This window comes from Sceloporus undulatus, chromosome 3 (genome assembly GCF_019175285.1).
Source record: "Sceloporus undulatus isolate JIND9_A2432 ecotype Alabama chromosome 3, SceUnd_v1.1, whole genome shotgun sequence".
In the NCBI taxonomy this organism is placed as follows: domain Eukaryota; kingdom Metazoa; phylum Chordata; class Lepidosauria; order Squamata; family Phrynosomatidae; genus Sceloporus; species Sceloporus undulatus.
The window spans coordinates 114143103-114159445 of NC_056524.1; the positions used below are offsets into that span (position 1 = coordinate 114143103).

The 16343-nt window shown below is 37.4% G+C and overlaps 1 protein-coding gene across 19 annotated transcripts in view; it reads left to right on the plus strand.

The window, feature by feature from the left end:
* Positions 1-16343, plus strand: part of DOCK9 (dedicator of cytokinesis 9) — a 180440-nt gene that overhangs the window by 116588 nt on the left and 47509 nt on the right. For 10 of the 19 annotated variants that reach the window (XM_042456882.1, XM_042456891.1, XM_042456881.1 and 7 more), the window contains exons 30-35: positions 3380-3491; positions 4892-4933; positions 6303-6481; positions 8051-8167; positions 8298-8418; positions 10015-10148. In XM_042456882.1, the coding sequence (XP_042312816.1) occupies positions 3380-3491; positions 4892-4933; positions 6303-6481; positions 8051-8167; positions 8298-8418; positions 10015-10148 (705 nt within the window). The remainder of the gene's footprint in view (positions 1-3379; positions 3492-4891; positions 4934-6302; positions 6482-8050; positions 8168-8297; positions 8419-10014; positions 10149-16343) is intronic. The other 9 variants (XM_042456886.1, XM_042456900.1, XM_042456895.1 and 6 more) reach the window with 1 other exon arrangement.

Sequence of the window (16343 nt, forward strand, 5' to 3'; positions counted from 1 at the left end):
TATTATTTAGTTGCCCAGCTAAGAATTCTCTAGCCAAATCCCATTTAGTATATACCATCCAAATATCTATCTGATCTGATGGTTCATAAATGTTATTTAGCTGGGGTTTGTGAGGTATGTCCTCCCTTTCTACAAGAGGTGCATTGAAAATAAATTTTATTATTACCAACGTCACTAGAAACTGGATTATTGTATAATTCAGTGCCTTCTTGACTTTGTAAGCAGGTTTTTCCTCTGATGTTTTTTTCTCAGCTGATTTACCTAGAGGTTTTAAACTTTTAGGACCTTTTTTCTTTTGGTTATTTTTTTTCTTCTTGGTTCTTATCGCAGCCAATTTTCCAGCAGACTCATTAGACCTATTAATCTCATTGTCCATGACTGCTACTTTTTCCTCTTTATTTATTACTTCTATTTGCTCTTGTAAGGCTTTTTTATCTTATTGTGTAATCTCTATTTTTTTCTTTGTGTCTGTGGCTCTTAGACTTTATATTGAAAAGCTCAAGTGAGAGAGTATTGTATTTTGCTTTTAGGTGGTAAAACATGGTTTCCCATCCTTTTGCTTGTGTATTGGCATTATGGCAATTTTCCAAAAGAGTTTGAAATTCTCTGTCTTTAGAGTCCAGCATGGTTGTCAGTCTGGCAGTTTCTATGTCTAGATCTTTAGTTTTTAACTTCCTGCTATTCAGTTCATTTAAACCTTTATTGATCTTTTGAAGCAAAATATCCATTTCTCTGTTTACAGTCAATCTAATTGATTTTGTCACTTTTCATTCTTTTTTGTTAAGGCCTCTTTCTCTTTGTCCTTCTGAATTACCTGTTTATTTGTATCCTCAAGCAAACCTTGTAGCCTGCTCCATGTTTCATCAGTATGTTTTGATGAACCCAAGTCTCAAAATCCCCAAATACAGGTTTTATTTATTTGTATCAATTCTCTGTGGTCATTTGAATTAAATTTGTGAGGTACAGCTGATACTAATAAACAAGGCCTGGATGTATATGCATTATCAACGTCAGTTGTTCTCCCAACTGTCGTCCCCATGGTAACCGTATCTGTATGTTCTCTGTGGCAACACTCCTTTTTTGTAGGCCTAACTGACCGTATACAATAGGCAGATTTTATATCCTTATTATATTTTTTGGGCAATTATATCTCAAATGTCAAATTTTTTCAAATTAATAACAAGTCCTCTGACTGGTTTTTGACTGATTTTCCTTAGACCAGCTATCCTTCTTAAGGGCTTCACTCTCTCGGCCCAAAGCTTTTTCTCTCAGCTTCCTGCATTTTTCCTTGTTGTCAATGTTTAACATTTTTATCACGATTACTGTCCTCCCCTCTAATTAGTACTAATTCATTTACCATTTGAGCTGCTTCTGCTACTATTTTGGTTTTTTTTTCCCTTGAACTAGCTATTTATATTCTTGGGGAATTATATTATAGAATTGCTCCAGGCCTATAAAGCTCTGCAGTTCTTCTTTGGAAGTTATTTTATATCCATCTATCCAGCTCTTTAAGTAATAATCTAGTCGGCATGCCAATTGAGAAAAAGTTTCATCAGTTTTCTTTATTCTACGAAACTCCCTTCTGTGGTGTTCTGGAGTTAGCCCAAATCTTTGTTTTACCATCTCCTTGAATAACTCATAATCTTGTGCCCCATCTGCTCTCATTTCAGCATAGGTTTCTGTCAGTCTTCCACAAATCTGGGATCTTATTTATTTATGTATTATTTTTATTTATGGTATCTATACCCCACCCTTCAGCCCTAAAGGCTATCAGAGCGGCTTACAATTATTATTTTTAATTAGACGGTTCCCTGCCCTCATTCTTACAATCTAAAAGACACGACACAAAAGGAGAAGAGAATGGTGATGGGAAAGGGGAGGAGGTCCAGTGGTTCTTCTCTCCCTCTGAGGCCTGGACCAAGGCAGATGGATTGGAGGGAGGGCTCTTCCTTCTTTAGGCTAGCCCTGATGGAGCTGTGCCTGCCTATTCACTCCCTCTCAGGCCAAAGGATGGCAGTTATCATGGAGGGAGGGCTCTAATATATAATATTATATAATGTATAGTATAATATCTAATATAGCTCATCCTTTCTTCATCCTTTATTCTTAATTCCTCACAAGTTCTCTCAAAATTAGTGAAGAAAGAGTCAATATTGTCCCCTTTGTAATATCTAGGGAACCTCTTCATGTCCACCTGAGGCAACCGATTTACCTCAGCCACCATTTGGGCATGAGAGAGTGGCTCTCCCATTTGTCTCAATCTAATCTGATAATCCATTTTTCTCTTTCTAATTCTCTCTCTTTCTCCCTCTCTCTCTTTTTTTCCAAGTTCAGCATGCCTTAATCTTATCCTTTCCATTTCAAGCTATTTTTCTTTATCTATCCTGGCCATTTCTTTTTCTTCTTTTTTAAGTCTGGCCATTTCCAGTTTGAAGTGTCCAGACCAGCCACCATCTCTTTTCTACCGTCCTCCTCTTCCACCATTTCTGGCACTGTTGGAGGTTCCCCTAAATTTAACTAAAAATCCTGCCACTCAGGCTGATTATAACCCTCAGGTTATTTCCTGATGATAACTCCCTGACTTGAAGTATCTGTTCAGTTATAAGCCCCTCAACTCTGGACTTTAACCTCAGTTCCCCTCTGGAGCTCATAAAACTGCATCCACTCACTGGACTCAACAGAGCCCTAACTGAAGTTCTTAACTGCCACAGCGGAACTTTCAGTCTCTCCCTGCCAGCATCTCATTGGCTGAGGGCAGCTGGCTTGTGATTGGCTGCCACTGTTGCTAGGCTAATCCACCTTTTCTCCATAGTGCCTTCAAGTTGCCTGTCGATTTATGGGTGAACTGATGAATTCCATAGGGTTTTCTTAGGGGTCATTCCCACTTACAGATAATTCAGTCCTGATCCAAATTGATGAATCTGTTCAGCAGCAGGAGCAGGTTCAGCAATTCAAATTAAGTAGGAACCATACTGGTTTAAACCAGATCGTACTGAATCACGATCCGGTTTAAACCATAGTGGGAATTAGACTGTAGGCAAGGGATGGTTTTGCCAGTTCCTTCCTCTAAAATAGAGCTGACAGTACCTGATATTCATCCAAATACTGATCAGGGGTGATCCTTCTTAGCTTTCAAGATCAGATGGGATCTGTGCCTTTAGGATACTTAGGCTATTGAGTAACCAACAGAAAAATGTTCTGATGTTGCATGCTGCTACCTGTCGTCGTAAATTGCCAGACTATCTTGCATGGAAATCAGATTATATACTGTTTGTGATTCTAGGAAATAAAAAGAGTTAGGTTAATTTTTGTTTGTTTTTGCTTACAATATGCTAAATTTGTTAAACAATTAATGTAATCATTTCAACATATCTTGCAGACCCTTTTTGAGTTCAAATTCGAATTTCTCCGGGTGGTTTGTAATCATGAACACTACATTCCTTTGAATCTTCCTATGCCATTTGGAAAAGGCAGAATTCAGAGATATCAAGGTAAACTTATGTTCAAAATTAAACTGATAATACTAAAACATTAAAGCTGACTTTAGGATATGCACATCTTATGGGTTTTTAAGAAATATATATTTGGATTCTACGTTCAGTAAATGGAATTACTATCTAGGTTTTTTTCTTACTTTCTATTTTATGCCAACACAGTGATACCATAAAAATACATAGGTTGTTTAACCCTCATCCAGATGAATTTTAAAAACTTGTATTGAAATGGGTATTTCCCTCTAAACTCTGCAGCTGTTTATCAATGACTACATTCATTCCAGATGTTTATCACATTTCAAGCTAGTCAGCATAAATATAGGACACATATATTGAAAGCAGCTTAGTAGGAGCTCTGTGTATCTCCCTTGTTTTCATGTTGTGCCTTACATATCCTGCAAGTGCATGAATCCTCTTCAGGCTTGTCACTGTTTTGAAATTGGCAGCTCCTTGAAACTGAATGCCACAGTTGTGTCAAGGCTTCATGTTGTCCCATGTTACACCCTTTCCAGGAGCAGTGTGTCATTGAATGGCTTCAGCTCAGGGATTTCAAGGGGCTTTCGTATTTTGACTTTGGTAGAGTTCCTCTCATGTCATGCCTTCAGTACATGCTATGTGTCTCTATTTGTTTCACAAATTGTGTGGCAAAGTATATTTTCTGTTCAGTTCAAATGTTTCTAGTGCTTGTTTGTTTTTGCATCCTTTCACCTGAGCATTCTCTGCTGATTTCTCTGGCTGTTCTATGAAGAACAGAAAGCTGCGGATGTCTCACCAGGTCCTACTACCTTTGCCTCTCATGACATTAGTATCTCCTCTTAATTCTTCCTGGTTAGTGTAAAGGACTTTCTGCCATCCCATCTTTGAGCACAGGAATGGTTTTTTTCCTCTCATCTAAGTATTCTCACCAGCTTCTCTGCATTTTAAACAAAGTGAATCAGAGCTGTTTTGTCTTGTTTTGGTCAGTACTTTACACTGTATGCTTGACAGAAGCTATCCCAGTGCAATAGAGCTATTGGGATAAATTTTTGTCCCATTTATTTATTTATTTATTTATTGCACATTTTTTAAAAAATAGTCTGTGCATTGCATGTAAGTGAAACCAGGGATGTTTTTTAACTCTTTTAAGTGACAGTTTCATAAATTCCTACCTTGTGAGTGTATTTTTGTGTGAATTCTGCAAAACAAAATGTGGCTTGGGTATTAAAAAATCCCCTCAAGTAGAGTTAATGAGAGACTTATTCAGGGTTAATCTGAGTAAAAGGAGAGATAGAAATAACTTGTTGCCATAGTAAATGCCTCTGAAGCACTCATTCCTTACTTTGCTTGGCAGCAAAAATTGCTTCTTACTACTTATTGGCTTTGTCCTCCTTTGCTTCTTCTTTTCCCTTTTGAATTAGCTTTTCTTTCACCAACTGTGGGATCGTATGACACTCTTGTAGGTAGGTGTGGAGTGCGCTGCTTGATTCTAAAGTTTCTATTTAAAAACAGTGGTGACTTGTACAAATAAAGAATGTGTAGTAATTTCATTTGGAAGTCACATTCAACTGCTATATATAGAAAAGAGTGGCATAACAAGCATAACTGTAAACAAACAGAACTGGTTGCATTATACTTTGTAACTGGGTATAATGAAAATATATAGAAGAATATGGACTATTTGGGTAATGCTAGAATAATGGACACACTGGAATGGTCTCAGTCAATTTACAGTGATATATTCATTTTGTTTCCAGTCCCAAATGGACATTGTCACTTCTGTTTCCTGAACAATAGTTCTGTCCTGCTCCATTACAAAATATTCTTGAAACTCCAGGGATTTTCAAAAGCATGTTGTGATATGACTCCCAAAACACAAGGAAAGAAATTCCTCTGGGGAACCAAGCTCTCTTGGGATCCTGGCCTGCCTGTCTTCTTACATTATTATCCAATCAACCCCCCTCCCCAAATGCCAGGTCAATGTAGCTTAAATTTTATTTGAAGTAAGTTAGAGAGAACAGGAGTAGAAAAGAGGCAGAGTTAGCATGTGAACTTCGTGACTAAGCATAAATTTCATCTGTTTTTTTAACTTAAAGGGGATAATTTGTTTGATTAGCTGGCCACTAAGGGCTTCTGACACTTGTGGCCCTGTGAGAAAGTCAGGCCTTTTAGGTCTGAAAGGCAGGTGTCCACCTCATGATGCTGTATGAAAAGAAGGTCTTTAGAGTCTTTCTGGTCGGTAGTGGTACACTGTGATTCTCTTCAGTCACGTATCTTCTATTGATTATATTCTTGAGTGGTTTCTGTTGTGTATTGTTGCATAATATGCAATCTTGTATCATATTAATTTGGGTCCTTTTATCATAAAAAGGTCTGTGAGGCATGAAAGACAGATGCCTCTCATGAGTATGTACAGAAGCAAGATGTCTGAAGTCTTTCTGGATGTTTCGTTTAGGGAAGACTTTCCTTGTATCAGTAGTTGTCATTGGGCAGCTCTGTCACCCTGTTAGTCATTGGCCATTTCCCCAGTCCTATTCATCTCCTGCTGTCAGCAACCTTTGCTGGTGCTAAACATAACGTAACAACAGGTACATGAATAGTTGTAAACCATCTTGAGTGACTAAAATTCATTGAACTATGAATGTTACATTGTTTATATTTTATTTTAGTCTATATATTACCTTTAGTCTTCATTTTGCTTTTTTTTTAATTAGAGGTACGTATTGCTATACTATTGAATTTTTAAAAATGAGAATACTGTGAGTGTTATGGTGCTTATACATTGCATTTTCAGTATTACATTGTATCCTCAATTTTTGTGTTTGCCTTTAGACCTTCAACTTGACTATTCCTTATCAGATGAATTCTGCAAACATCACTTTTTGGTAGGACTTCTACTCAGAGAAGTTGGAAGTGCACTGCAAGAGTTCAGAGACATCCGCCAAATTGCAATTAGTGTTTTGAAGAACTTGATGATAAAGCATTCATTTGATGATAGATATGCTTCCAGGGTAAGAGGACAAAAAAATAGGAATACTTTTTCTCCATTCTCTACACTAGCAAGAGCAATACAACAGAGCACTAAAGTCAAAATCATTCAGTATTCCCAATTACCATGTACAGATGTGAGAGCTGGATAGTGAAGGAAGCAGACAGAAATAAAATCAACTCATTTGAAATGTGCTGGAGAAGAGTACTTAGGATACCATGGACAGCCAAGAAGACAAACAAATGGGTTCTTGAACAGATCAGACCAGAGCTCTCCTTGGAAGCAAAGATGATCAAGTTGAGACTATCATACTTTAGCCATATAATGAGAAGGCGTGGAACACTAGAAAAAACAATAATGCTAGGAAAGGCAGAGGGTGGAAGAAAGAGAGGAAGACCACAAACCAGATGGATAGACTCAATTAGGGGGGTTATGGGCAAGGGCTTGCGGGTTCTGGGTAGGGCAGTGGAGGATAGGGATTATTGGAGATGTCTCATCCATGGGGTCGCCTTGAGTCGGAACCAACTCAAGGGCAGTTAACAACAAAATATTTGTGGAGCTCTTTCTACTAAAATGAAGGTTTTTCTGCAGCATACAATTCTCTTCAAAAGTATAAGGAACAAAAAGCAAAGTATAGTATACTACTGTTGTGGCATTAATGTCTGAAAGGTTAGAGTTTAGAAAAGGAAATTTGGACTGTGTCATTTTTTCCTTAGATATATAATGATAAATCTTTATCATCTGAAAGCATCACATACGTGAGTCAAGGATAAGTAAAAAAAAAAATCCTTGTCATAGGTGTAAGACACTTCCAAATCATGCGTATATGCCAAAAGTATGTAAAAAAATTAATTCATGTGTCTATTCTAAGCTCCTTGTAAACAGCTGGAAATGTAGGGGCTGTACAAACAGCCCCTATGGGGCAGCATGCAGCCGCCCCTTTACTGGCCGGATCGGGACCACAGTCCTGATCTGGCCCCTGGAGGGCGGAAAAAGATGCTGCAAATTGCAGCTTTTTTTTGCACCCTCTAAAAGGCGTTAGATTTATGGTGGCACAGCTTTGTGATGCCCTTTTGGCGCTGCATCATTTAGATGCAGCACCAGGGTCACGTGATGATGCCACACGCAGCCTAGAACGGTGTGCAGTGTCTTTGTGTGAGAGGGTGGAGTCACAGCATCCAGTGTGCGAACACTCTGCCATGACTCCGCCCATAATCAGTAAGAACTCTTAGGCAGCATCCACACTGCAGAAATAATCCAGTTTGATACCACTTTAACTGCCATGTCTCAGTGCTATGGATTTCTGGGATTTGTAGTTTGTTTTATCACCAGAGCTCTCTGACAGAAAAGAATAAATGTCTCACAAAAATACAATTTCCAGGATTCCATAGCATGGAGCCATGACAGTCAAACGGGATTATTTCTGCAGTGCTGATAAAGCATTAAAACTCACAAAGGAAATTTTTAAACATTACATCATAATGACTGTATCAAAAAGGAGAAGCTGCTGAGGAAATTTCATTTGGGAAATGTTTAAACTTCATTTTAATAGTGAGTTTCTATGTATTCCCATTAAATTGTTTTCATCTAGATCCATCAAGCAAGAATAGCCACATTATATCTTCCAACATTTGGCCTTCTCATAGAAAATGTTCATCGAATTGATGTCAAGGATATTTCACCTTTCCCTATAAATGCTCCTAGCACAGTAAGTCTGCATTTTTATTGGTGAACCATTTATTATAGTTTTAACCATTTAATTATTAAAATGCAAATATACCTTTTGAACCTTAAACATATCAAATGACATAGCATTACTTCTTTATATTTTGTAACAGAGTGCAAAAGAAGAATCACTTACTTTACCAACTGCAAATCCACTGGTTACTCCACAAAAATCTGTGAATACGCTGGATAATAACCTCCACAAAGACTTATTTGGTGCAATATCAGGCATTGGTAAACATTTAAAAAATTTTTTTAACATTACTTTTAATTTTTATTGTACCAATCAAAACACATCTTTCTAAGAAATAAAACTGGTAATTCTGCATATTGATTTTCTATTAGTGAAAAGTTTTAGTGATACTAATGTCAGTGTGGTTGGTAGATACTATCTAAAATTAGACTATGGAAGCCTGATATTCCACCATCACCTTTCTGGGAAAAGAACAGGACATGAAATAATAGTTTAAAACAAATCGATAGTTTTATAATTGAAGATAGAAAAAAATTCCATAAAGAATAACTATATGCAGAACATATAGTAAAGAAAGCAGGCTTGGACACAGAAGAAGGAGGAGGGAAAATAGGAGGAAGGAATGTCAACAATCTAAGATATGCAGGTGACACAATACTACTAACAGAAAACCTCAAAGACCTAGAACAACTACTAAGGAAGGTCAAGGAAGAAAGTACAAAGACAGGCCTGATGTTGAAGATAAAGAAAACCAAAATAATGACAAGGGAGAATCTAGACAAATTCAACCTAGACAGTAAAAAAATTGAAGTAGTAAAAGAGTTCTCATTCCTTGGATCAAACATTGATAGAAACGGGGATTGCAGTCAGGAAATCAGAAGAAGATTAAGAATGGGGAGGGTGGCTGTGAAAGAACTAGAAAAGCTCCTAAATACAAAGATCCTAAAATGCAAAGATATGCAACTGCACACAAAAGTTAGAATTATACAAGTCATATACATATAGATCCACTTTTTCCAGGCAAGTATTCTCTGAAGATGCCAGCCACAGATGCTGGCGAAACGTCAGGAAGAAAATCTTCTAGAACATGGCCACACAGCCCAAAAAACCCACAAAAAACCCATTGTTTTCTCTGTTACCATGTATGGATGTGACAGCTGGACAGTTTAGAAAGAAGATAGTAGGAAAATCAGTTCATTCAAGATGTAATGAGAAGAGTGTTGAGGATCCCGTGGACAGCTCAAAAGACCAACAAATGGGTCCTAGAGCAGATCAAGTCAGAAGTCTCCCTGGAAGCCAAGATGACAAAACCGAGGTTGCCATACTTCTCACACATCATGAGAAGGCATTATGTATTGGAGGGAAAACAATCATGCTAGGAAGGGTAGAAGGAAGCAGAAAGAGAGGAAAGCTGCATGCTAAATGGATGGACTCTATTAGAGAGGCCATGGGAATGAATTTGCAGAAACTTAGCAGAGCAGTGGCGGACAGGAAGTTTTGGAGATGTCTCATCCACAGGGTCACCATGGGTTGAAATCAACTTGAGGGCAGTTAAAAACAAAAACATCCAATTGTGTCATGGAGCACATTTAGCTGACATTCATACACAAGTCAAGTTTTTGTTAGACGATTTGGTGATGGGTCTGGGAAGGGATAAGTCAGCTGAATCTCATTATAATAAAGGTTTGCTCCATTGCCCATTTGCTCCATTGCCCAAGGTTACGTGCCACTTGAAATTATTGCAGAAAATTGCATTACAGTAAGAAAAAAATGAATTGTAGGATTCCACTGCCAGGTGCTTTCTAGAATATCATTTTCTTTATTAATTGTTTATAATGCATTCATTTTCTTGCCAGCATCCCCATATACCTCTTCTACTCCTAATATTAATTGTGTGAGAAATGCAGATTCAAGAGGCTCTCTCATAAGTACAGACTCTGGAAACAGTCTTCCAGAAAGACACAGTGAAAAAAGCAATTCTCTTGACAAGGTATGGACATATCTATACGTATGTGTCAGTAACAGTATTACTATCATTGTTACAGTTAATTCTTTATACAAAATGAAAAAAGGCAGTCATTTGAATTTCAGGGATCAAGCTGTTTCATATATTGTCTTTCACTTTTACCAATTTTAAAAAATACTTTTTTTATTTAATAGGAGGCCATTAACCTAAGAAAATATTTGATTTATTTGGAAAAAATGCTTTTGTTTTACTCTATAATATAAAATCCCCCTTTTATGTGTATTCATTTGTGTGTATAAACATACTTGGGCACGTTTTTAAATTCAAGCTGCATAAATGCCCTCTTTACAAGAAAATTATGTTTAGAAATTAGCAGTATATCTTGTATGGTATGGTAGCATAAACCTTATAACAAAATACTGTATATGATTTTGTTCAATAATATAGATTTTTTTAAAAATTAAGATTCTTTTGATTGCTCTTACTTGGTATTCAGTTGCATTAGTCTTTGATGTGATACATTTTTAGCATTAAGGGGTTGGATTTTCTGCTAGTCGCAACATGGTTTAATGTTTTCTCATTGACTCTAACATGCTGCCTTGTGGGCAGAGGGAGAAACTCCTGAGAAGGCATTCTACTTATGCACTGTGTACTAATGGAGAAGAGGAGCACTACCAGTCATCAAAGAAAAATCGTGTTACAGTGGACTTCTCACTCCTGACAATTCCATCTATACTAGAGAGAGATGTCCATGCCGTTGTTTTTCCTCCATTTCATGAAGTATCTGTTCTTTGTGGTTTGTTTGGTTAAGTTTCTGAGTGCAGTGTTTACTGATAGTTTTGTCAAACCATTGAAGCAGTTTGTACCAGTTAAATAGCTTAAGGTTTTCTTGACATGGCATACTTGCAAGGTAAAGAAACATAAAATTTATCAGTGATCTTTATAAGGTACTTCAGCTAATTGGCAAAACTGTCATTTAATCCCCCCCCCTTTCCCGTTAATGCCTTGATTTGCAGTGTGAAGTGACTGACACTTAATATTGAGATTTTCAAACTTTGTTTCTTAAAATGGTGGTTGCATGTTTGATGATTAGGTTGATTTCTTTCAATTTAATATATTTTCAAGATAGTACTTCAGCATTTCTGATGACTGAAATAATTTTAAACTTACATGCCAAGGAGTTTCAGTTCCTGGTTCCTGGTAAGGCTTGGGCGATAGAATTAGGGCTTTCTTGCAGAACCAAATTTAATATGAAGATGTATTTACAATATAGAAATGGATTTCCTGGCCTGATACAAACTGCCAAAATAAAGCTGCTTCGGGTCTCTTTGGTGATATGCTATTTAAATGATGCATGGGTCCTAAGAGTCCAGATGTCGCGCCAAAGCCACACTCCATTTCTAAGCACTGGAGCGCAGCTTTGGTGCAGCTTCCGGATTCTTAGGACCCATGCATCATTTAAATAGCATATCTCTAAAGAGACCCGAAGCAGCTTTATTTTGGCAGTCTGTAACAGGCCCCTGAGTAGATCTCAGCTTGGTTGGAACACTGCTGCAAATGTTATTTTGTTTCCTAAGTGGAAGGAAAGTGGGAGGAGGTGAGCTATGGGAAAATATTGACTGAAAACTTTACATTATTCAAACATATGACCTTTTTTTTTCAAATTTCCTTTTTGACATTTATGTGATACCATTTTTTTCTAAGTCTGAAATAAGATCACTCTGAAAGACACATCATCATGCATGCATACCAGATATTCTGATAATTGTATCATATCTCATCTGGCTTCTTTTAATTGTCAGTAGTGCTGAGGCACTCATTGTGTTGGCTCTTTTTATTGTTCAGATTTGCATTGTTACATTTTCTGTGAAGCTGAAGACACAATCCACAACACACGGCTTGTGTTATGATTTGGCAAAAATTCAAAGGCCAAAGCTTGTTTGGGCTACTTCTACCAGATCAATGGCAAGAACAACAGCTTATAGAATAGCAGCTTCCATTGAGGATGTACGTAGGGCTTTAGGCTGAAGGAAGCCGTCAACTTCTGTGAAGCACTATAAATTAGTCAAATTCAGAACTAGTTAAGCAGCTTTTGGGAGGACAGTCCTCTAGGCTGTTGTGAATCAACAGTTGGTTTAGTTCCTCCCTGAGATTTGGTGGCTTGGATATATCCCATCTAGGTATATCCCATCTGTTGTTCAGCCTCACAGAGAATGAGTGGTTGACCCTTATGAGAATGGTCATTCTTATGAGGCTGATGACACAATCCATCCACACCCTGGAACCAAGAAAGAAAGGTAGGTTCAAGTAAGCAATAGAATTTTAGACTAAAGTTATTCAATCGATTGCCATGGCTAGAAAACAAAAATGAAAACTGAGGGGAGAGAGCTTGGAAGTGGCAGTTAAAATAGCTTAGAATGTTGAGATCCTGCCTAAACTGATTGGCACGAGGGATTAACCCATGTGCTGTGCATTGAGTCATCAACCTCACAAGAATGACCATTCTTGCTATCAAGCACTCATTTTATTCTGCACTCACAAACTTCTATAATTCCACATAGGCCTGAGCTGTTTGTGTATGTGCTTTTTTCTTCCAGTTTTGTAGTTTTGCAGTTGTATGAAACTTGAAACTAATAATTTTGCATGGATTGGTTCTTAAGCGTGCAAATCACAGTCATGGCTGTTGCATTTATGTCCTGCTTGTGGGCTTCCTGAAAATAACAGTGTCAATAGAATACTGGATTTGAAAAGCATGCATAGGGAATATATGGCTTCAGATGTTGTTGGCTGCAGTTGCTGTTAGCCCTAATTAGTATAGCCAAATGCATAGAGAGAATTACATGTTCCACATTCCAGCTCTACATCAGGGATGGGGGAACTGATGGCCAAAGAACCAAATTTGTCTTGCTCCCATTCCCTCCACCTTTCCTTTGCTCCTTCAGAGATATTTATTTATTTAGAGTATTTATACCCTGTCCTTCAGCCACAAAGGCTCTCAGAGCAGCTTACAAATGGTTAATTAGATGGTTCCCGACCCTCAGGTTTATAATCTAAAAAGAAATGACACAAAAGGAGAAGGGAATGGCAGCGAGGAAGGTCCAGCAATTCTTCTCTCCCTCTGAGGCCTGGACCATGGCAGATGGACTGAAGGAAAAGCTCTTCTTCTTAGGCCAGGCCAGGCTTGATAGAACATGGCAGCATCTCTCCCTCCGAGGCTGGATGGGCAAAAACAAAGAGAGGACTGTGAAGCAGGAGGAAACACAAGAAAAGGGCATTTACAGCTTGTTTGGGAGCAAACCAGAACTTCTACCATTTGGAGGTTTTGATAGCATATGTTTTATTAATTGGTAGTGAGCTCAGCAAATTAATTTGTCATTAATACTATCTGGTAAAATTATTTGTGGTTTTATTCATTACTTTTTAAAGCAAAAGTAAGCAAACTGTGGCTTATGGACTGAATGTAATTCCAAAGGCCCCTTAATATGTTCCAAATATTTTCTGACTCTTCTGAATGTGTAAAATGTGTAGAATCTTTTAAACTATGAGAGAAAATCCCTGTTTTTTCATCCTCCAAGAAGAAAATTGAAATTTTCAGGGGGGGGGAATTGAAAAATGCAATACTAGCATCATTTACAGAAAGGCTGCACAATTGTGGAAGTATAGGATGCTGCACCAGCTCCTGCAAAAGCAAAATCTTAAATTCTGACTCCCCATGCCCTCTAAGGGTGATAAGGGCATGTTTGGGGGCCTTCTCAGGCCTTGAAAAGGCATCATAGGACATTTTTAGGCAAATATATATAACAGCACATATTACACACACATGTTGGAATGTTTTTGTTTGCAAAATTGTACAATTTTTTTAAAAAAATTTTATTTTGTCTCCAACATGATGGAAATGCCCTCCACCTAGAGCTCGCTGTGGAACAAATTTTTTAAACTCTGGGGGCTCTTGGGGACCTCAAAAATAGCCCTGGGGGCTGCATATGACGCACAAGTGACACGTTACCCACAGAGTGAAAGTCATTTTATTAAATGAATAAAATAATAATAGTATATAATAGAAACATAAAATGCAGTACAGTTGGCCCTTCTTATACACAGATTTTTTATACACAGATTCAAGCATCCATGGTTTAAAAATATTCAAAAAAAGTATAAATTTCAAATATCAAACCTTGATTTTCCATTTTTATAAGGGACACCATTTTGCTATGTCATTATATTTAATGGGAGCATACATGGATTTTGTTATCCATGGGGGATCTTGGAACCAAACCCCAGCGTATAACAAGCATCCACTGTATATATAACTTGGCTTTGCATATATAACTTGATTTACCATGTTTTTTATACATTAAAAATACATGTCAGAATCCTGTTGCAGCCTTGCTTCTTCATAAATGTACTTAGGTCTGCAGGAATTAGAATTTCACAGTTGCTCAATGTCTGTGTCCAGTAAAATGCTGCTGTTATATTATTATGTAGTAGAACTGGCAAAGTGCCCAATGTGCCTTAATGGCTACTGCACAATAGGTCTGAATTGATGCCCAATGTGCATTACATTGATACTGATGTAACATTGGGCATCACTGTGCATTGGGTATCCTGGCCAGTGTCCCATTATGCATCTGGTAATGAGGTTCCTTAGCGCCTCAGCAAAGTATATGCAAAGTTATGTTAACATAAAATAGTGTATAGGATTCTGGCAAATATTTATTAATAATATAATTAGAAGTTCAGCTTTTTAAATTGTTTATTTTTTGTTACATGTAGAGCAACAAGTTCTTGAGCTGTAAAGAATACCTGAACACTCTCTCTCTATATATATATATATATATATATATATATATATATATAATTTTATTTTTTTTAAAAAAACAACCCTCTTTGGTTTTGCTAGTCTGAGAAGCAGGTGAAACCTTCCCATTAAAAACAGAAGAAGCAATCAACAGTAGTAAATCAGAGGAAATGATTTTGTCCAAAGTGTTAAGCAGGCATAATACATTCATTCTAAAGGGAAAGCTTTGAAAAAATGGGTGGGGGTACATTTTTTTTTGAATTTTTTGTTTTTCCCCCTGGGACTTCACATCTCTAGTCTCTTCCCAGAATGATGATGATGATGATGATGATGATGATCTTCTCTAAGAAGACACTTCATTTCTCCTAGATGAGACATTTACTTCTACCTGTTTTAGATTTGGGGGACCTTGTTTTGAAAGTTGGAAGTGACTTTTGGTTTTAACCTCCCCCCCCCCCCCCCCCCCCCCCCCAAAGCAAGTTGAGAGAGAGATGGTAAAATCCTCCACACTCCACAGGAGGGTTTTTTTTTTTTTTTTTAAAGTTTATAAGTTTTAACATTTGTAGCCATGGAGGGCTCATGAGGCTTTCTGAGAACCAAGAAAAAGGCAACTGCAGTAGGAGGTGCCTAGGCCTCTGGAAGTTGCCTTCCGGTGTTTCAAAGAAACGAATTTAGGAACAAACTAACTGCCCCTTTGACTTGCACTCTGTACAAAATCAGTCAAAAGAAAGGTGTCTATGAACAGTCACCTTCAAGTAAAGCCCATTACATTTACTTATTTATGAATAAACGTGTATATGGTTGAACTGTTATGGCAACCCTTTTCCTGCACTATGCTGCTTAAATGTTTACCCCACCTAAAAATATTCCTACATACAGAAAATTAGTATACTAAGGGAAAGTGGGATCCACTTAGCCCATTTCCAGTGACATTTTTAGCACCAGCAGAAAGAAAATTCTGCATGTAAACATTCTAATATCACTGCCCTAAAAACAAACTTTTTAGTTCACCAAAGATGACCAGGATACTGTTCATATTTGCAAAGGAATTATTTTCTATTTATTATATTCACATTTTCTGGGTAAAAGCTGCAACGAACCATTAAGTTCCATGGGACTTTTCCTGGATTTGTGGGTATAAGATGGGTTCAGCTTAAAAGATAAAGTGGCTATGAAAGGATATGTGTTCCTGTCCAGCAGTCTTACCATTAAATATGGGTTTTTTATTATTTACAAAGAGGATGAGAGGGAGCAGTGGAATGTATGCAGAAAGGGAATTCAATCTGGCTTAAGTGTACAAGTTTAGTTTTGTATGTATGCTGATGTGCCTTACTAAGCTAAATACCATGAGACTGACAATGTGTATGTGTGTCTTCATGTTCAGATATTGCTATTTGTGTCATCTCGGGTTAACACAAGCC